The following is a 22952-nucleotide window of genomic DNA, read 5'->3' on the forward strand; positions in this document are numbered from 1 at the left end:
CTTTTCCAATGAGTCAACTCTTCGCATGAGGTGGCCAAAGTACTGGAGTTTCAGCTTCAGCATCATTCCTTCCAAAGAAATCCCAGGGCTGATCTTCAGAATGGACTGGGTGGATCTCCTTGCAGTCCAAGGGACTCTCAAGAGTCTTCTCCAACACCACAGTTCAAAAGCATCAATTCTTCGGTGCTCAGCTTTCTTCACAGTCCAACTCTCACATCCATACATGACCACAGGAAAAACCATAGCCTTGACTAGACGGACCTTTGTTGGCAAAGTAATGTCTCTGCTTTTCAATATGCTATCTAGGTTGGTCAAGTGGGCCTTAGACAACATCACTATGAACAAAGCTAGTGGAGGTGATGGAATTCCAATTGAGCTATTTCAAATCCTGAAAGATGATGCTGTGAAAGTGCTGCACTCAATATGCCAGCAAATTTGGAAAACTCAGCAGTGGCCACAGGACTGGAAAAGGTCAGTTTTTATTCCAATCCCAAAGAAAGGCAATGCCAAGGAATGCTCAAACTACCGCACAATTGCACTCAACTCACACGCTAGTAAACTAATGCTCAAAATTCTCCAAGCCAGGCTTCAGCAATACGTGAACTGTGAACTTCCAGATGTTCAAGCTGGTTTTAGAAAAGGCAGAGGAACCAAAGATCAAATTGCCAACATCCGCTGGATCATAGAAAAAGCAAGAGAGTTCCAGAAAAACATCTATTTCTGCTTTATTGACTATGCCAAAGCCTTTGACTGTGTGGATCACAATAATCTGTGGAAAATTCTGAAAGAGATAGGAATACCAGACCACCTGACCTGCCTCTTGAAAAATCTGTATGCAGGTCAGGAAGCAACAGTTAGAACTGGACATGGAACAACAGACTGGTTCCAAATAGGAAAAGGAGTACATCAAGGCTGTATATTGTCACTCTGCTTATTTAACTTATATGTAGAGTACATCATGAGAAATGCTGGGCTGGAAGAAGCACAAGCTGGAATCAAGATTGCTGGGAGAAATATCAATAACCTCAGATACGCAGATGACATCACCCTTATGGCAGAAAGTGAAGAGGAACTAAAAAGCCTCTTGATGAAGGTGAAAGAAGAGAGTGAAAAAGTTGGCTTAAAATTCAACAATCAGAAAACTAAGATCATGGCATCCGGTCCCATCACTTCATGGGAAATAGATGGGGAAACAGTGGAAACAGTGTCAGACTTTATTTTTCTGGGCTCCAAAATCAGTGCAGATGGTGACTGCAGCCATGCAATTAAAAGATGCTTACTCCTTGGATAAAAAGTTATGACCAACCTAGATAGCATATTAAAAAGCAGAGACATTACTTTGCCGATAAATGTTCATCTAGTCAAAGCTACGATTTTTCCAGTAGTTATATATGGATGTGGGAGTTGGATCATAAAGAAAGCTAAGCACTGAAGAATTGATGGTTTTGAACTGTGGTGCTGGAAAAGACTCTTGAGAGTCCCTTGGGCTGTAAGGAGATCAAATACTAAAGGAAATCAGTCCCGAATATTCATCGGAAGGCCTGATGCTGAAATTAAAGCTCCAATACTGTAGCCAGATGATGCGAAGAACTAACTCACTAGAAAAGACCCTGATGCTGGGAAAGACTGAAGGCAGGAGGAGAAGGGGACAACAGAGGATGAGATGGTTGGGTGGCATCACCGACTCAATGGACATGATTCTGAGCAAGCGCCGGGAGTTCGTGATGGACAGGGAAGCCTGGCGTGCTGCAGTCCATGGGGTCACAAAGAGTCGCACATGACTGAGTGACTGAACTGACCTGAACTAAACTACTTTGATGGTAAATGTGTTGGCTTTTTTCCAGCTATTATGTCAGCTGGGTGCTTTACATATTTGTAGGGGTTTTCTTGTTTAAAGTGCCAATAAGAATTTTCAACCTGGTCCATTTCATCTAAATTACTGAATGTATGTGCACTGAATTATTCATAGTGTTTTCTCGTTATCCTTTTAATGTCTGTGAAATTCCTCTTTCATTCCAGATATTGGTAATCTGTCTCTTCTTTTTCTTTTTTTTCTCCCCTTTTTAGGAGTCTCTATCAATTTTATTGACCTTCTCAAAGAATAAGCTTTTGAGTTCAGTGCTTTTCTCAATTGTTTTCCTGTTTTCTATTTCACTGATTTGGTCCCACATCTTTACTCTTTCCTTTTTTTTTTCTTCTTCCTTTAAGCTTACTTTACCCTATTTGCTAGTTGCTTAAGGTAGAAGCTTAATTACTAATTTGAAATCCTTCTTTTATTTAAGTATTTAATGCTCTAATTTTCCATTTCAGTATCACTTTAGTTCTATCCCATACATTTTGCATTTTCATTTCATTCAGTTCAAAATATCTTCTGACTGAACTTGTGACTTTCTCTTTGACTAATGGATTATTTAGTAGTGTGTTGCTTAATTTCCAAGCATTTGGAGACTTGCCTCTTATCTATTGATTTGTAGTTTCATTCCATTTTAGTTAGAAAATATATTCTGTATAAATACAAATCTTTTAAATGTGTTAATACTGGTTTTATGACCCCAAATACAGTCTGTTTTCATGAACATTACACTTGCACCTGAAAAGAATGTGTAGTTCCTGTTGACCAATGGTCTATAAAATTCAATGAGATCCAGATTTCAGACCTGTTAATCCTTACAAACAGCATGAGCCAATTCCTTAAAATCAACCTCTCTCTCTCCTTTATTCTCATTCTCTGTGTATATGTGTGAGTATGTGTGTGTACCCAAATGTGATGTGTTTCTCTAGAGAACCCTGACAGACACATTCGTGAATTGACCGTTTTATCATCATGTAATATCCTTTTGTAACCCTGGTAATATTTTTTCTCCAAAATCTTCATTATAAGACATTAAAAATAACTCCAGCTTTCTTTTGATTAATGTCTTCATGGTATACAGTTTTTCATCTTTTTTTTTTCAATTCTTATTTATTTTTTACTTGGAATTTAACTGCTTTACAATGTCTGTATCCTTTTATTTTTAATTAACTTATATAATTATATCTGTAGTGAATGTATTGTGGACTGCATATGGTTGGGTCATATTTTTAAACCAATTCTAACAATTTCTTTAAATGGAGTTTTTAGACCATTTACAGTTAATATAACTATTGATATGTTTAGATTTAGGTCTACCATCTTATTGGTTTACCTCTTTATAAAAGTAAAACGTTGTAATACTGCTTGCTTTGTCCTCTTTTTAAATAAATAAATTCATTAGTTTTTTTTAAAAACTGCAATACATATCATTCAATAAAAAATCAATTTAAAATCATTTGAAAAGGAAAAGAAAGAAACAAAGGAAGATTTTTAGAATGTCCATCTAGAAGAAAAAGGTACCTGGACTTGCAATTATCACAGCAGTTTTCAGTTCCCATAATTCCTACGGAGGCCTTTCGTAGTTGTTTGTCTTCAAAATGAGACAAGATGATTCTACCCATGAGAAAATTTAAAATTAAATAAAAGAACAAAAACATATATGTTAAATTCATTGTTGAAAATAATGAGAAATCAATATTAACTGACTCAGCTGGAATCTCATTATTTGGCTTCACTTTATTGAGGCACAAAGAAAGTTGACTTAAAAATTCAGCACATATGTAACACCAGCAAATATTTTCTAAGTATTTCTAATTATTCTGTAAAACATTTTTCTTAAGAGTATCATCTATATATCCTTGTTATTGAGTGATATAAAATAAACAATACTTACTGTCGCCTACACTTGCTGGAATAAAGATATTTTTCCATCTTTCCCATCATCTTTAATTTGTATAATCGAAACTTTTCATTGCGTATCTCACTAAGGAGGCACCTGTCAATTAAAAATATCACAGTAATATTAAAATTGTATTAGCACTTTATTTCATTTATTTATTACTGCTTATTTTTTGTAACTTAAAATATCTACACCACTAACAAGATAAAGAATACTTCTATCATCTCAGAAAGTTATTGGATCCCTTTCCAGTCAATGCCCCCACAAGAGCTAGACATTTTTCTGATTTTTTATGAAAACTGCCTTTGAAAGAATGTCACCTATGTCCAAATATCAACTGTTTCATTGCCTATTAAAAACTGGTTAACACTCTAACGGTTTTCACTTTGGCTTATGTGCTACTTCCTTTTTTGGCAATCGTTCTACTGTTCATGAATTTTTACCTTTTTCCAGTAAAAGATTATTCTTAAAGTTATTTTACATGAGAAACTAAGGCATCTAATCTATACAAGGAATACTGAAAACACTCATGATCCAAATATGAGCCTTTACCACTTCAGCTCTTCAGAAAACCTCTCAGCCTTCTAAAAACTACCTCTTTGTATTATGGGGTTTTACCGGACATCACTGCACATGGAAAAACAGACTGGTTTCAAATTGGGAAAGGAGTATGTCAAGGCTGTATATGGTCACCCTGCTTATTTAACTTAAATACAGAGTACATCATGCGAAATGCTGGGCTGGATGAAGCATAGCTGGAATCAAGATTGCCAGGAGAAATATCAATAACCTTATACGCAGATGACACCACCCTTATGGCCGAAAGCAAAGAACTAAAAAGCCTCTTGATGAAAGTGAAAGAGGAGAGTGAAAATTTGACTTAAAACTTAACATTCAAAAAACTAAGACCATGGCATCTGGTCCCATCACTTCATGGCAAATCTATAGGTAACAATGGAAACAGTGAGAGACTTTATTTTGGGGGGCTCTAAAATCACTATAGATGGTGACTGCAGCCATGAAATTAAAAGACACTTGCTCCTTGGAAGAAAAGCTATGACCAACCTAGACAGCATGTTAAAAAGCAGAGACATTCATTACTTTGCCAACAAAGGTCTGTCTAGTCAAAGCCATGGTTTTTCCAGTAGTCACGTATGGATGTGAGAGTTGGACCATAAACAAAGCTGAGCGCCAAAGAATTGATGCTTTTGAACAGTGGTGTTGGAGAAGACTCTTGAGAGTCCTATGGATAGCAAGGAGATCCAATCAGTCCATCCTAAAGGAAATCAGTCCTGAATACTCACTGGAAGGACTGACACTGAAGCTGAAACTCCAATACTGTGGCCACCTGATGAGAAGAACTGACTCACTGGAAAAGACCCTGATGCTGGGAAAGATCAAAGATGGAAGAAGGGGACGACAGAAAATGAGATGGTTGGATGGCATCACCGACTCGATGGACATGAGTTTGAGTAGGCTCCAGGAGTTGGTGATGGACAGGGAAGCCTGGCATGCTGAAGTCCATGGGGTCACAAAGAGTCAGACACGACTGAGCCACTGAACTGACTGACCAGACATCAGAAAATTATCAAAATTAAGTTCCTTCCTCAAACTTCTTTTCCCATAATGCTGAATTTATATAAACTTTTAAAATAACATGAAAGACTTTTTTTAAAGTACTGCTGCTATACCTTATGCTGACTCTCTTAATTTTACTCTTCTATGAAGACATTCCATGACTATCACATATTAGATGATGAGAATCTCCCAAATAGTTTTTGCATATCTTTCCAAGAATAAATATAAGTCTGAGTTGAACAGGTTACAAATACTTCAAAAGAAAACAACAAAACCTACAAGATCTAGATGATAATACTTCTCATCAAAAGGGAACTGACTCACTCATATTTTGACTATACAACCTTCTGACTGATAAAAATACTGATAGAAGTACAATTCTTAAGGAAGATACCAAGAGGGAATCCAGTTAAGAGAATTCTGGCAAGTCTGAACACACAAATGACCTCTGATTCAAAAACTTTCTTATCTTTGACACCACCAACCACCGTGCCCTTCCATGTAATTTCTCTAAAAAGTCTCTTCCAACAACTGACTCTAGTTCCTGATTCAGCCATCCAATCTCATTCCTAGCTCCTGGGCTAAAATTCAGTCCCTATTTTGCAATGATTCGTTTGTTTAAGTCACCTCCTTTTCCTCAGAAAGAGCAAAGGAAGCAAATGCCCACACTCTGAGAACAAGATCCCTCATTTTTGGTTCCAGTGACCAATATTTAACACATCAGTTTTGCTAACAAATTGAAGGAAATAAAAGAACAAGTTTCTAACAACAAATCAAATGAATATTTGTTCTTCTTCTGGGACCATCAAAATAGTTAAAGTATAATATTCCACAGAATAAAAAGAAGTTGAAAAAGAATAAATATTCTGAAAGCAATACCCTAACTAGAAATCAGTTGGAGCCAGTGGAAGATTTATTAAACTGAGATTAATTTGCAAATTATTCCCTTTAAACAAAGATTACAGTAACTATCTGGGTTTTGACTGTTTCAAATAATGACTAGCAACTGTAGACACTGAGACTTTGCCAACGGTATGGCTTCTACGATAAAAAAATTTTAGTTGCATATTTACACTGATGACCAGACAAGTTTCTTCTCTTAGTCACAGGATTCTAGCATAAGACAGGCTCTAAACATTTCGTGAATTACAGTGATCTTTTCATTTGAAAATCAGCTATTCCACTTATTCTAAAACTCTCTTTTCTCTAATAGAAGAGGTTTGTCATAGGATAGCACAGATTTGGGCCTCGACCCTCGCTGAAATATTTTTTTATGCTGATTAACCCTATAGTTTTATTTCCTTTAGTATGGATACAAAGAACAACCTGTCTGTATTAAAGATTCAAGTATGGGTTTTCTGGCAACACTATTTGATTACTACTCACTGTTAACCTCTGTTAAATCTTAATGAGATAACCATTTAAAATATCTTTGAGACTCAGATAAACAGAAACTGTATCCACTGATGAACCCGCCAAGCCACAATACAAAACCTAAGTTGTTAAGTCTTCAGCATCTAACACAATGCACAAATAAAATCAGATCTGGTAGGAATCAACTTACATTTGATACAATCCCAAATGTTTTTAACAACCCCAAACTTAATAGTGGTATACAAAGCTGTGTTCTATCCCAATTACTTTAAATTAGTTTATAAAAAGCTTTACAAAGACACTAATGTCAAAAGCACAACCTTAAGAAACAAAAGCTACTGATACTCCTAAAAGGAGAGGCTTAAAATTTATAGCCAACATTCTTACCTAATTAATCCCTATTCTTCTCTCATACCTCAAGTTAACTCACTAGTTCCTCAAGGAAGCCTTACCTGATCTTTATAAGTGGGTAAACACACACCCAATATTACACTGGCTACTCAAGGCAAATTTCCTTCATAGCACGTAGTAGCTATACCATTACACGTATTTGCTCGATCCTTTCCAAAAGAACTTTTGGTTATTGAAATTTTCAAACACAAACAGAGCAGTAAAATGAACCCTATGTACCCACAGTTGTATGATTCTGTGATTAAGATCTGTCATTCCCATTATATAGTAAACTCTATAAAAACAGGTACTATTTATCTGCTGCTACTCTGCTAAGTCGCTTCAGTCGTGTCCGACTCTGTGCGACCCCATAGACGGCAGCCCACCAAGCTTCCCCTTCCCTGGGATTCTCCAGGCAAGAACACTGGAGTGGGTTGCCATTTCCTTCTCCAATGTATGAAAGTGAAAAGTGAAAGTGAAGTCGCTCAGTCGTGTCCGACTCTAGCGACCCCATGGACTGCAGCCTACCAGGCTTCTCCGTCCATGGGATTTTCCAGGCAAAAGTACTGGAGTGGGTTGCCATTGCCTTCTCCAGTACTATTTATATCTGCTTTTATTTACCATTGGATACTCAGCACAGAGCATAATGCTTGGGACATAGTGTTAAAAAAAAACTGCTGAGCACTAAATAAAAATAAAACTGTATTAGATAAGCACTCTCACCATTTCAATAAAATGGGCTAATAAGTCCACCACATACGTGTTTCTTAACTTTTTTTCCCTATGGGTAAAGGAATAAATTGGTAAATCCTGCCACTAAAATTCTGCAAGATGAAGTCTTCCTTTCAACATCAATCTCACAGAACATAAGTGCCAACAAAATACCTGTTTAGTATTTAAGTAGTAAGGCTTTCCTGCCTCTAAACACTAAGCACAATATTTTTCCATGGCAGTCAGTCAGTACAGAGCAACATGATCACTCAGACAGGCAAGGACAGCGGACATGCTCTCACAGAACAAACAAAAGAAACAAAAATGGTAATTAGAGCCAAACTGGAATTGACAGAAGTCATTTGGAATAAGCACCATGGCAGCATGAGAAAACAAAAACAAAATAAATGGTATCTAAAGTAAATATGGCTGAAGACATATCAAAACTTGAGAGAACTGAAGAGAAAACCAAATCATCAACGAACAATATTTTGAAAGTGTTTCACAAGATCTACGTTACATTCCCAGTATAGTGCTGGTTTAGTTAAATCTTCACAGTAAAACATGTATAGATGAAATTAGTTCATCGCGGTAACTCACCACAAATCTTCTTAAACATCTTGGGTTTTCTTTTGGTTTTAAATGCACTTACACATATTAGTTTAAATCTTGAATGTTGCCTCCAATACTTTAAGAAATCTGCAAGGGTGAAAGTAATGAATGTTTTTACCTATTTAGGTTCATGTCTGCTGGAGCCCAAAGAACGTGACAAGAACTTTGAAGTCCATCTCGGCCAGCTCTACCAATCTCCTGGTAATAGGATTCCATTTCCTTAGGAGCACCATAATGAATGACTTGGCGAATGTCAGCCTTATTAATGCCCATTCCAAAAGCTACGGTAGCTATGACACACTGAGAATAAATAACAACATAGTTAAACGTTTAGCAGAATTAAAACATGTTTCCCTTTGGTAAGTACAATTAGTTCATTCATTACAGTCCCTGGCATGCTACTGAATTTAATATGAAAGTGAATTTAGAAAGATGGTAATGATAACCCTGTATGCAAGACAGCAAAAGAGACACAGATTTATAGAACAGTCTTTTGGACTCTGTGGGAGAGGGCGAGGGTGGGATGATATGTGAGAATGGCACTGAAACATGTAAATTATCATATGTGAAACAAATCGCCAGTCCAGGTTCAATGCATGAGACAGGGTGCTCGGGGCTGGTGCACTAGGATGACCCAGAGGGATGGGATGGGGAGGGAGGTGGGTTCAGGATGCAGAACACATGTATACCTGTGGCGGATTCGTGTCAATGTATGGCAAAAACCACTACAATATTGTAAAGAAAATAAATAAATAAAACTGAAAAAAAAAAAGAAAGTGAAAATGAAGTCACTCAGTCGTGTCTGACTCTACAATCCCATGGACTGTAGCCCGCCAGGCTCCTCCATCCATGGGATTTTCCAGACAAAAATACTGGAGTGGGTTGCCATTTCCTTCTCCAGAGGCTCTTCCTGACCCAGGGATCAAACCTGGGTCTCCAGCATTGCAGGCAGACTCTTTACCGTCTGAGCCACCAGGGAATTTAATATAATTTTGACAGCTTAAGAGATTATCTGCCCAATTTACAGATTTAGGACTGGTGACCATCAAATAGGATTTGTTCCCTCTCTACAAAAAGGAGCAAATATCATGGTTCTTCTGAATGCATATAAATATAGGACACAAAAGAGACTCTTAAAATATATATTAAATGAGCCTTTGGGTTATTCTGAAGTTTCAAGACTGCATCTCAATTTTTCTAGCAGTATTCTAAGGTAGAAAGACAGGTATGGGGCATGCTCAGTTGTGTCCGATTCTTTGTGACCCCATGACTGTAGCCCACCAGGCTTCTCTGTCCATAGGATTCTTCAGGCAACAATTTTGGAGTGGGTAACCATTCCCTCCTCCAGAGGAGCTTCCCAACCCAGGGGTCGAACCCTGGGTCTCCTGCGTTACAGGAGGATTCTTTACCATCTGAGCCACCAGGGAAGCCTAAAGGTAAGAGGAAGCTGCTCATAAAGAGATAGAATGAAATATGCATTTCTCTCTGCAAATTTAAAAGGATAAAACTGGTATAACAGGAATGAACATACAGAGGTGAGATTTACATGCCTAGGGGAGATTTTAGGCCAAAATTAGTGATAATTGTCAAAAAAAAACCTAAATACATTTCTTGAAAGGTATTAATTAGAATACAAAAAAATGTACAAGTAACTCTAAATATACTACATGCCTTACATATAAAAAGCATTTATAAAGAATACATAAACATAATATTTGGGTATATTGATCTAATCAAAATTATGATATAAATATATTGGGAAAAGAGGGGGTAGAAACTTGTAGACGCAATGAGAAGGGCAGGAAGGGATGTCAAAGAGCTATGCGTTCACCTTTCATAGTGGGGAATTGAGAGATAATGCCTAAATCTAACAGGCAGATAATAAGTACACTAAGTAGGAGCAGTACAAGCAAATTATTGCAAGATACAGTGGCAAACACCAAAGGAATAAGCTCAAAAAGCTGAGAGCAGGAGAAAGAAGCAGGAAGGAATGATGACTTGTGCTTTTCATTTTAAACACCAGAAAACTACTTAGTTTGTTAAACTATGTGTGTGTATAAGTGGTAAAGATTAAAGTGCCATTTGAAACAAAAGCGTGTTAAGATGTACCAAGAGTAGAAAAAAAAGAAGGAAGGAAGGACAAATAAAGGGAAGTATGAGAAATATGAGAGAAAAATAAACATAGGAATGGAAATAATATTAAGAAAAAGCTTTGTGTGAATACAACTATCAGTTTTGCTATATTTGAGTAAAAAAGCAATCTAATAATAATTCCAGTATTTATTTTTTAAATGTTATTTCTTATTCAATTTTTCCAACTTTATTGATATAAATGAATTATAACATTGTGTAAGTTTACCATATATAACATGATTTGATATACATATATATTGTGACGTGATCGATAACCTCAGTAAGGTTAATACCTCCATCACCTCACATGATTACTGTGTGTATATGTATGTGTGTCTGTGTGTTTGTATGATGAAAATTTTTAAGATCTAATTTTTTTCATGATATTGTCTTTAAAAGAGATTAACCTATTCTACAGATATGATTTTCAAAATATCGTTATAACCTCTCAGGTGTAAATGAAAATACTTTATCAAATAATTTACTCATAACCTCATCCCAAAAAGGAAACGAATTCAAGCCATCTAGAAAAGGCAAATAAAATACAAAGGACATAAAATTAAAAGTCAGGATTAAAAGACTGATCACAGACTCAAAACACAAATCTACATCCAAATGTGGTTAGATTTCATCATGAAAAATAGGAAAGAAAAAAATCTTAGTCTTCCTCGTGTCCCTGGGAGATGTTTCTATCTAAATAAATAATTAGTAATAATACAACAAGACAGAAAAACCACTGGTCAATTATTGACTCAAAGATCAATTGTTAAGATTTAGTAAGCAGCAGCTAATGAACTTTATCTGATAATTTTCAAGCTTCAGAGCTAATAGAATAAACATACAAGCATTTAAGAATTTGGATAAAACCTCTATTCCAGGCAGCTGTGATAGCTGTTCTTGCCTTTGGAAAGAAGAGGAAGAAAGAGGACAGATGCCTTCAGGCAGATATGCGCTGCAGCGTGACAATGTCAGTGAGCTGCATATGCAGAGTTCTAGATTCATAGGAGATGGATGATCTATTGGACAGAAAATGCAAAACGGAAGTTAAGTTCCTCTCAATTTGAGATGGGGACTATTCCAGGAGTATATTGACAGGGGGTGAATATGTTGATAGTGTTGATTTAAACCTACTTACATGTTTGAATTGAAATCATCCAAAATAATCTGTGTGACACCCGCTGAACCAGGATTCTAACCATAAGAAATCTCAGCTGCAGCACTTCTTGTGAACTTCATCAATACCTTTCTTCTCTCCTTCAGACCAATCCTACTTAGTGCTCCCAGTCTAGTGTTTCTATAATACTATTATCTTGCTCAAAAACAGAGCAGTATGTCACAGTGGTTTTCAAGTTTTGTTTGGCAGAATTCTGAAGATTCTAAGACAACCCCCAAGACACTGACATGGAGACAGGGACGTTCCTGGACTTGATTCTCCATCACATCAACTTCAACAAGGCCATTCTACTTTAATCTGCTTTACCTGTCAGATGGAATGTCATTTAAATAAAAAGTCCTACAGCTTATCTGGAAAAAATAAGGGAACTTCATACCAACTCCAGCTTGCCTCTCTGCAAGTTTTAAGATCCTCTCTAACCTGGCCAAACAACCAATTCAACTCTCTTCCTAAGTCTTCACCAGATCCTGCCATTTTACCTATACTCTGCGTCCTCCTACTCCATACTTCCCTTTTCTCCAACCATTGCAAGCTACTCACAATTCCTTGAACCCAGTATGTTCTCTTATACCAAAGTGCCTTGCACATATCAGTCCTTCTTTCAGGAGTTGTATAATCAATTCCTTATCCTTCATCACCCCCTAGCCATGCATACCTGATGAACTTCTATTCACTTGTTCAGATTCTACTCAAACTGCTTATTCCTGGGTGTACAACTCCATTTGACAATCTACCTTAACAGCTAGTGTTCCCTCCTCTGTGAACCTAAACACCATTCTATGTACAAGCTGCCATTTATACTTGCCTGCAACAGTTTTCTTACCTATCTATCTCCCATATTCTACACCAATTCTATCAGAATGACTGCTTTATGCTCATCAAAACGGTACTCAAATCTATATGCATGAATGAATCACATGGATGTACACCTAAAATTTTTTAATACACATTGCTGTTTTTCCATTTTTGTGCTCGTGCTCAGTCATGTTGAACTCGACCCCATGGCTCCTCTGTCCATGGAATCTTCCAGGCAACAATACTGGAGTGGGTTGCCATTTCCTACTCCAGGGGATCTTCCCAACCCAGGGATCGAACCCGCATCTCTTACGTCTCCTGCACTGGCAGGGGGATTCTTTACCACTGCAATTTTAAACAAATAATATTTCAGGATTAAATTATGAAGTTCAATTCCAACTTTAAAGAAATTTTTGTTTAATTTTTAATATAGTTGATTTACAATGTTTTTTTTTTATAATGTATTAGTTTCTGCTGTACAGTAAAGTGAATCAGGTATACATATATCCACTCTTTTTTAGATTCCATTCCCATATAGGTCATTACAGAGTACTGAATAGTTACTTGTGCTGTACCATAGGTTCCTATTAGTTCCTATTTTATATATAGTATGTATACCTGAAATTAACAATACATTGTAAATCAACTATAAGATACACTTAAAAAAAAATTAATTAGAAAACAAAAAACATTATCCCTCCATGGAGGGGCAGGGGCAAGGAAGTTGGGGAACACAACAAAGATATTCAATAAAGACTTCATAAATAGCTATTATAGAAATATCTGTTTCCAGTATGGGGAAAAGACAGTCATGATGATCCATCTTCACACCTGAATTTCATCTCTCATGAACCTATGATGAACTTGCTTCCTTAAGTTAATACTCAGTCCTGCATGGTATGTTCCACAGGCTAACTTCAGTTTTTTAAGTTCATCTGTAACTTGCTCTGTCATTTTTCTGGAAGGACAATAGATGATAGTTGGACCTTCAAATTCCCAAGCAGAACTAAAGAAAAAGAAGAGCAAAAGGACAAATATATATATATGTATGTTGGAGTTTTACATGATTTAATTTCCCCTTCTTTTTAAATTTTTAATTTAATTTCATTTTTAAATTTTAATTTACATTTTCCTTTTAGTAAAAAACTGAAAGGAGAAAGCATATAAAAAAAAATGATATATTTAACAAAAATCTAAAACATTTTGGACACTCAGATGTGGAAATAAATTATGTTAAACACAAATACCACTGACACCAGTTTTTTGTTCAAATTAAAACCAGAGACAGGTTTATTTATTGAAGCACAAGCCTTGCTAAAAACCGGCAAACTAATGGAAATACAATTACCATCCTTTTGGAAATGCAGAACTCTGGTTTAACAATTACTCTTCATTTACACAGGAAATGTAATATTTACATAGAAGAATAAAATTTTTACATTATTCTTATCTCTCTTATGATTGTAAAATTCAATTTCTACATGTTAACCAAAAAAGCAAGAACTTTCATGTAATAATAAAAGATCATTTATATAGTTCAAAGAAGCATTTATTGGTAATCTTAAGGCTATGTTATAGAAAATAACATGTTAGCCTATTTTAGAAACCTGCACTTATTAAAAGTTTAAATGATGATTTTGTAGAATATTTAATTCCTCAATATATTCATTTACATAAATACATTCATTTATGCTGACCCAACGAATATAAAAAGAACATACCCCTTAGATTTAGAAAGTTATTTTATTTAATTTTTAATGCATATAACCTGTGATACAATTTTAGTTTTAGGAATCTATTTTACAAATATACTTAAAGATCAGCCAAAAGATACATACAAATATTCATGGCAAAACTATGATAATGAAAAATTATCTAAATGTTCATGATCATACACATTCATACTATGAAAGTGAATCAAATATTTAAAAAGTAAATGTATAAAAACCTTTAAGAAGGACTATGGTAAAAATCATTGAAAACTTAGAAAAATAATGCAGCAATTTTACTCTAAGAGTCTTAACTAAATCATCTACCCAAAGTAATTTTTGAGAGTGACCAAATGGGCTTCCATGTCAAAATTTCACTCCATGGAGTGAAAAAAAAAATGCAAATTATCTTTTTAATGTACAAGAATCTCATTAAAAAAATATTTTTCAAAGAAGGAAGAACTGTGCACCAAAACGTGAATACTGTAACATCTTAAAACATAAAGGCCTAATTTAAGAAAACACAATATACAGAAAGATAACAGAGATACAAAAAGGAGGAAAATTGCAGACAAAATGGACATACTACAACACCATTTCTGTGGCAAGCTAACAACACAACAATTGAGAGCACATATTTGCATAGTCTAAGACAAAGAACAGAACCTATAAAGCTAAATGCAAAAATGTCAGCAGTGAAAACTGAGGAATGGGATTGGAGAATCTAAGTACTCTTCAGTTTACATGCATCTGTACTGTTCAAAATGATACTAACAATATGGATCGCTTTTTACATAAAAAAAAAGTAGAAAATATGAAAATTTGAATTTATAGAACCGAAAAATCAAAGCAGTGAACATTCCTATTGACTACATCAGTGAAATGACTGGAAGAAGGGCCTTGGTCTTTGTCTTTTCTGCCAAAAGAATTCGTAAGAGACGAGCATTTATTGGAGGCAAAGCATGTGTGGAAGAAAACAAAGGCAAACTCATAGAGTGAGCTGCACCCAATAGGGAGGCTTAGATTGCTTATATGAGGGCACTCTTCAGGTTATGTCTGGCCAGTCATCTTGCTTGTTCCCATATTTGGCCTGTCTCGGGGTTCTTCCTTGGTCAGCTCGAAGGTTTTTGGGAGGTTGGCAGGACATATTATGGGCTGGCATCTCTTCCTTCCTTTTCCCCTCCCCTAGAGTTGCATTATTCAGAATTCCTTAGAGGACAACGAGGACATTCTCTGCACACGTCGGGATGACCACAGCAAGAGGAAATTGTGGTCTCAGGGCCCAGTGCTCCTGATGGCATCTTCTCTCAAAGTGTAAACTGGAGACTTTGCAGCAGCTCAGCCTGGGGCCCGCCTATTGCCTACCTCACATCCCCTCTGAGATTCCTGGACCCCAGGGAATTTTTATTGGGAGGATGCAGGGCAAAGGTCCACCTTCTGTAGCTTCTTCAGGCTGGCATTGGGCTCGTGGGCCACAAAACTCTCATCCTGCCTTGCCACGGAACCCCAGGGAGACCTCTGCTGTTGGTCCAGAAGAATCTGCCTCAGGGAGTGGCTAGAACCCCTGAATAACCATCATCTTGACATGGAACTGCTGCCACCTCAAAGAAATAAACTTAACATACCAGATGCGTAGCTTTTGTCAACTGGGAAGACTCAGAGCAGGAGCTCTGATGGATCTTCCCAGCCCAGGAATCGAGCCTGCATCTCTTATGTCTCCTACATTGGCAGATGGGTTCTTTACTACTAGCGCCACCTGGGAAGCCCAAGGTATAGAGATGTCCTTTTGTCTTTGGAATATTTAGGCCTGCTGCTGCTGCTGCTGCTAAGTCATTTCAGTTGTGTCCGACTCTGTGCGACCCCATAGACGGCAGCCCACCAGGCTCCCCCATCCCTGGGATTCTCCAAGCAAGAACACTAGAGTGGAATGCCATTTCCTTCTCCAATGCATGAAAGTGAAAAGTGAAAGTGAAGTTGCTCAGTCGTGTCTGACCCTCAGTGACCCCATGGACTGCAGCCTTCCTAATACAGATTATTTTCTATGGATCCCATGTATTTAACTTGTTGCTTTGAGATCTGCGCCTTTTTCTGGGAGACCCTATAATCTCAAGTCCAAGGAAATGAAGAATTTCAATGGTGTTCTGATCTAAGGCCTCCATGGAGGGGCTACATATCAATATATCTACATACTGTAGAACAGGCCCTTCTTTTAGGCATATTTCCCTAGTTTCTTTCCTAGGGCCTGGACAAGCACGTGTGGGCTGTCTCAAAACCCCTAAAGCAACACTGCCCAGGTATATTGTTGCATCTGACCCAAGTGGGAGTTGGTCCACTCAAAGGCAAACTGATACTGTGAAGATGAACAGATACTGTGAAGATGAGAGATGAACTGGGATGCAAAAGAAGGCATCCTTGAGGCTGAGCACAGTAAAACATTTAGCATCCTGAGGGAGCTGGACTAAGATGCTATAAGGATTAATCATAAGGGGATGTACAGGAACCACTCTATCATTTACTGCTCAGAGGCCATCCACCATGCTATATTCCTCATTTGTATTTAACAAAAAAAAAAGGTAGAGGGGGCGCTGCTCGGGACCTCCTAACCATAATACGGTCAGGGAACTCAGAAGGTCTCTCCCCATTAGTGGGGTAGGACACTCAGTGACAACCAAAAAGGCATGTGAGCCCACTTCAGTTCAGTTCAGTTGCTCAGTTGTGTCCAACTCTTTGCGACCTCATGACTGCAGCATGCCAGGCTTCCCTGTCCATCACCAACTCCTGGAGTTTGCTCAAGCTCATGTCCATCAAGTCCGTGATGCCATCCGACCACCTGATCCTCTGTTGTCCCCTTCTTCTGCCTTCAATCTTTCCCAGCATCAGGGTCTTTTCTAATGAGTTAGCTCCGCATCAGGTGGCCAAAGTATTGGCGCTTCAGCTTCAGCATCAGTCCTTCCAATGAATATTCAGGACTGATTTCCTTTAGGATTGACTGATTGGATCTCCTTGATCAGTCCAAGGGACTCTCAAGAGACTTCTCCAACACCACAGTTCAACATCAATTCTTTGACGCTCAGCCTTCTTTATGGTCCAACTCTCATATCCATATGTGACTACTGGAAAAACCACAGCTTTGACTATACAGACCTTTGATGGCAAAGTAATGTCTCTGCTTTTTAATATGCTGTCCAGCTTTTCTTCCAAGGAGCAAGTGACTTTTGATTTCATGACTGCAGTCACCATCTGCAGTGATTTTGGAGCCCAAGAAAATAAAGTCTCTCACTGTTTCCATTGTTTCCCCATCTATTTGCCATGAAGTGATGGGACCAGATGCCATGATCTTAGTTTTTTGAATGTTGAGTTTTAAGCCACCTTTTTCACTCTCCTCTTTCACTTTCAAGAGGCTCTTTAGTTCCTCTTCACTTTCTGCCATAAGGGTTGTATCATCTGCATATCTGAGGTTATTGATATTTCTCCCAGAAATCTTGATTCCAGCTTGTGCTTCATCCAGTCTGGTATTTCACATGATGTACTCTGCATGTAAGTTAAATAAGCAGGGTGACAATATATAGCCTTGATGTACTCCTTTCCCAATTTGGAACCACTCCGTTGTTTCATGTCCAGTTCTAACTGTTGCTTCTTGATCTGAATACAGATTTCTCAGGAGGCAGGTCAGGTGGTCTGGTATTCCCATCTCTTGAAGAATTTTCCACAGTTTGTTATGATCCATGCAGTCAAAGGCTTTGGCGTAGTCTTTAAAGCAGAAGTACATGTTTTGCTGGAACTCTCCTGCTTTTTCTATGGTTCAACAGATGTTGGCAATTTGATCTCTGGTTTCTCTGCCTTTTCTAAATCCAGTTTGAACATCTATAAGTTCTCTGTTCATGTTTAACTGAAGCTTCACTTGGAAAATTTTGAGCATTACTTTGCTACCATGTGAGATGATGAGACCAAATACTGTTCAAACTGGCAAACATGATTCCAGTGAAGTAACAGATGTGAGGCTTTTCACTGACACCTGTCACTGTGCAGCTTTTAGAGAAAAAAGGTCCAGAGTAAGAAGTCAGGCGAGTCAGTGGCTTCTGTATCAATTAAAAAATCGATCTTTTTTCCGCCACATCAGAGATGACCCAGGTTCCTTGATGGAGATAGACATCTCAGGGCAGGTGTGGGGGAAGCTGCCGGGACACCTCAGGAGCCCAGCATGGTCATCTCAGAAGCAGGAGTCCCTCTTCCTCTTCAGGATCAAGCCTGTCTACAGACTGGGCATGGCCTAGGAGGCTCCTTCTGGCATCCACGGGCCCAGTGGTCAGTTGACTTGCCTTTGAAGCACTCCCCTGTGTGGGTCTAACCTCTGGACCAATGGTTGACACCTGCTGTCCCCTCTCAGTGGCCCTGAAGTTGCAAAGTGTGTCCGACAGCAACCGTTATCAGCTGAGCTTTGGCTCTGGCCTGCCTCAATTCACACTGAGTTCTTTTCTTCTCCTCAGCTTGATTTTTTACCCCAAAAGCCACCTCTAGCAGGTGGGGCATCAGGGTTTGTGGTCCTGATTGTAACATTTGAAGTTTTCGCCTATTGTCATAGGGGCGAACTGAATGATAAAAGGTAGTCCCAGTAGGGACTGACCCTCAGGAGTGGAGGTATCTATGTTAGTAAACGTTCTAAAAGCTTCCACAAGTTGTCCCCAAAAGAGGGCTGGATTTTCTTCTTTCTCTTGGGTCACTTCTTTGACCCTTTCATAGCTGACTGGTTTTCTAATGCATTCCTCATTCCTTCTAATAGGCACTGAATAATGTGGTTCCTGGCCCATCATCCCAAGAGGGACTCTGCATCCCCAGCATATCATAAATGCTGGGCTGGGCTCTGGCAAGCTGCTCAGTGTGCCCCGAGGTTGCCGTCCAAACCCTCTGCTTCTCCTCACAGGTACAGCAGGTAGTGAGGATTAGTTGGATGTCCCTCCAAGGTAAACCAAATGCCAGGGTTAGGGCCTGAAATCCTTCAGTAAACCTACTAGGGTTTTCAGAAAACTGGCCCAGTCTTCGTTTGCACTCTGCTGAATCAGTTAAAGAGAAGGGCAGGCGCACTCAGACTATGCTTTCGCCATTTGCTGCTTCCCTGGGAGGACACATTCTCCCTGATCCTGGGTGACTGGAAGGCCCACCTATGAAATACCTCAGTGGTGGGATTAGCTTTTTCATCCTGGGGTCACTTCAGTTCAGTTGCTTAGTCATGTCTGACTCTGTGACCCCATGTACCGCAGCATTCCAGGCCTCCCTGTCCATCACCAAATCCTGGAGTTTACCCAAACTCATGTCCATTGAGTCAGTGATGCCATCCAACCATCTCATCCTCTGTTATCCCCTTCTCCTCCTGCCCTCAATATTTCCCAGCATCAGAGTCTTTTCAAATGAGTCAGTTCTTTCCATCAGGCGGTCAAAGTATTGGAGTTTCAGCTTCAATATCACTCCTTCCGACGAACACTCAGGATTGATCTCCTTTAGGATGGACTGGTTGGATCTTGCAGTCCAAGGGACTCTCAAGAGTTTTCTCCAATACCACAGTTCAAAAGCATCAATTTTTCAGCGCTCAGCTTTCTTTATAGTCCAACTGTCACATCCATACCTGACTACTGGAAAAACCATAGCTGTGCTAGACAGAACTTTGTTGGCAAAGTGTGGTACCAGTGTGTTTAGAGGTGAATAGGGAAGCGAGGTTTGGGATTTGCCAGGGGGGTCTGGAGAATCAGGGGTACTTGTAGGAATCAGAGAAGGCAATGGCAACCCACTCCAGTACTCTCGCCTGGAGAATCCCAGGGACGGGGGAGCCTGGTGGGCTGCCGTCTATGGGGTCGCACAGAGTTAGACATGACTGAAGCGACTTAGCAGCACGGTAGAATAGGAGAAGCTCGGTTTCCCCATTGAGAGTTGGGGGAAGTTAAATGAGGACCATCTAGAATGCTGGGAGAATTCTCTGGTTCCCCAGGCCTCTGAGCTGCACAGAGCGAGACTCCGGTAAAGGGACATGAAGGCCTGGACGCAGGGAACCTCAGTCCATTGTTCCAACCTGCAGCAAGAACGATCCAATTGCAAGATGGTATGATAATTTACAGACCCATTTTGGGGCCATCTTTCTCCATCACCCAAATTATATAAAAGCCAGGAAGTATTACAGAAAAACTTAAGTTTTTCTTTTCTTAGCCCATCTAATTTAAATAGCTTCCAGTTCTTAAGGAAACAGCCCAGAGGTGTTCCCTCTGACTTAGGAGGGGGTCCCCTCATGTTGAACAACCTGCAACCAAGAACAAAGAGGCTAACCTAGAAATGTAATCCGGCATCCTGGAAACATTTACCAGAAGGCTTTAATCTGGGCTTCCCTGGTGGCTTAGATGGTAAAGCTTCTGCCTGCAATGCGGGAGACCTGGCTTCAATCTCCGGGTCAGGAAGATCCCCTGGAGAAGGAAATGGCAACTCACTCCAGTACTCCTGCCTGAAAATCCCATGGAATGAGGAGCCTGGTGGCGATAGCCCTTGGGTTGCAAACAGTCATGACTGAACAACTTCACTTTCTTTCTTTTAATCTAGAAGGGGTCCAAGGCGTCCCTGAGATCCCCAGCAACCCTGAATCAGATGTCTTTAGCTGAACTTAGTTCCCTGAATAGAGAAAAATGTTGCAGTTGCCAGGGACTCCCTGGGGAGGTTATTTTGATTGTACAGTCTTATGATTATTTTTCCAACACTGGGATGTATCCTCTGGGACCAGGCATCTCAAAGATTCAGGTGTGGCAGCATGGAATCAACCAGCCCAAAAAGGCTGTTGTTATTAACAGAAGCAAAGCTCGTGTGGAAGAGCACACAGGTGAACTCACAGAGTGAGTTGCACCCAACAGGCGTGGCATGGATCGCTCATATGGGGCAGTCTTCCCGGTTGTCTCTGGCCAATCATCTTGCTTGTGCCCATATCTGGCCTGACTCAGGGTCCTTCTCGGTGGGTGTGCACGATTCTCAGCAAAGATGGATTCCAGTGCAAAGGTTTCAGGGAGGTTGGCAGGACGTGTTACGGGCTGTCGCCTCCTCCATCCTTCGACCCCTCCCCTAGAGCTGTGTCATATGGAATTCCTTAGGGGACAGCTGAGGACTTTCTCTGCACATTGTGTCAGGCTGAGAAATCCCCTTAACCATAAGAATGAGGAAACTGTGGTCACTGTCTCAGGGCCCAGTGCTCCTTCTGGCATCTTATCTCAAAGTGTCAGTGGGAGACTGGCTGCAGCTGCTCAGCCTGGGGTCTACCTATCTCCTACCTCACTATTACAAGAGGATTCATTACTTTGCCAAGAGGTTTACTAAAGACAGTTTTTTCCTCATAACAACTTTCTGAGAGGGGGAAAAAAAATCTATCCTCATGTAATCAAGTTAGATAGGTGAGACAGGCTTATTTAAATTAAACGCATCATGCATATAGAAAACAAATAAGGTAAGACTTTAAGAAACATGATGGCTCAATGAAGAGAAAAAATGTGAATACAGATAAACAAATAGCTCATTAAGAGGAAAATTTTTTTCTTTTTTTCTTTGTTTCTGGCCAAGTCACATGGCGTGTGGGGTCTTAGTTACCCGACCAGGGACCAAACTCATGCTGCCTGCAGCAGAAGCATGGAGCCCTAACCACTGGACTGCCAGGGAATTTCCAAGAGGTAAACTTCTATTTGCCCAAGTTCTACAGAGAACATTCTGACTCTTCAAGGTTCCCTGCTACCACAACTCTTCTTGGAAGATGCAAAACAGGTGCAAAATCATTTCGGATTTGCTTTTAGAAAAACCAGTCATAGTCAGTTTCAAAATCTTTGGATGGTCTTAGGAAAGAGGGAGCCACAAAAAAAGGAACACCAAGACTCAGGGGATATGCTCTCAGGTGATACATCAACTGTATACAGATGCCTGAGGAGCAAGGAGGTCTGTTAAGAGAGGCTATATTAGTCTGAGCTAAAAAGTAATACAAACCTTCTCACCTCGTGAGAAGAAATCATTTATTTAAGATATGATAAGAAGACAATATAATCGCAGTGTCACAGTGTTGGGGGGGAAAAAGGCAAGCACAGTTTCAAAAAAGATAGGTTTCAAGCACCATAGAGCTTGAGAATACTATGGACTGAAAAGGATCAAGTATTAGGAAAGTAAATAAGGATCTGATTGTGGAGATGCTAACGTAAAATAAATAGCCTTCTCCAAGAGAACATTTTACCTTTAGGACAGAAAAGAAGTGTAGTACAATGTGTATTCACTTTGGAGAGATTCCCTAGAGCAGCCAGAACACTCAAAATACATTCATTACACGTGTGCTTTAACCTGAACACAGGACAGTCAAGCCAACAGTGAATTCTATATTTAAATTCACCCTAAAAGACCTTAAGAGTTACTTTAGGGTTTCCTAACCTAGGATCAATCTTCTTTTTATTACTTCCTGAGAAGGAAAATACTAACAATGTTCTTTAAATTCTATTTTCCTAGATTTGCTTTGTATTTGTATGGATAGGACAATTATTTCCATTTACTCTAACTTCACATTTCATAATGCGAAAATTGTAAGTTTTTCACTGAGAAAACAGATCAGAGAAGCTTTCTTAGCATACACATAAAATGTCCAAAAACAAAATAAACAGGAAGAAGTGCTAGTGACAGTTTCTACATCAGTAAAATGAAAATAATATGTAGCTTACAGAACAGTTATAA

The 22952-nt window shown here is 39.0% G+C and overlaps 1 protein-coding gene across 5 annotated transcripts in view; it reads right to left on the bottom strand.

Annotated features, from left to right (window-relative positions):
• The window catches only part of WRN (Werner syndrome, RecQ helicase-like), a 125505-nt gene that overhangs the window by 33414 nt on the left and 69139 nt on the right, over positions 1-22952 (bottom strand). For all 5 annotated transcript variants that reach the window (XM_010838804.1, XM_010838805.1, XM_010838803.1 and 2 more), the window contains 4 exons: positions 13351-13525; positions 8536-8717; positions 3747-3848; positions 3374-3466 (listed from right to left, as the gene is read on the bottom strand). In XM_010838804.1, coding sequence (XP_010837106.1) covers positions 3374-3466; positions 3747-3848; positions 8536-8717; positions 13351-13525 — 552 coding nt within the window. The remainder of the gene's footprint in view (positions 1-3373; positions 3467-3746; positions 3849-8535; positions 8718-13350; positions 13526-22952) is intronic.

This window comes from Bison bison, unplaced genomic scaffold (assembly GCF_000754665.1).
Source record: "Bison bison bison isolate TAMUID 2011002044 unplaced genomic scaffold, Bison_UMD1.0 scf7180017864105, whole genome shotgun sequence".
NCBI lineage: Eukaryota > Metazoa > Chordata > Mammalia > Artiodactyla > Bovidae > Bison > Bison bison.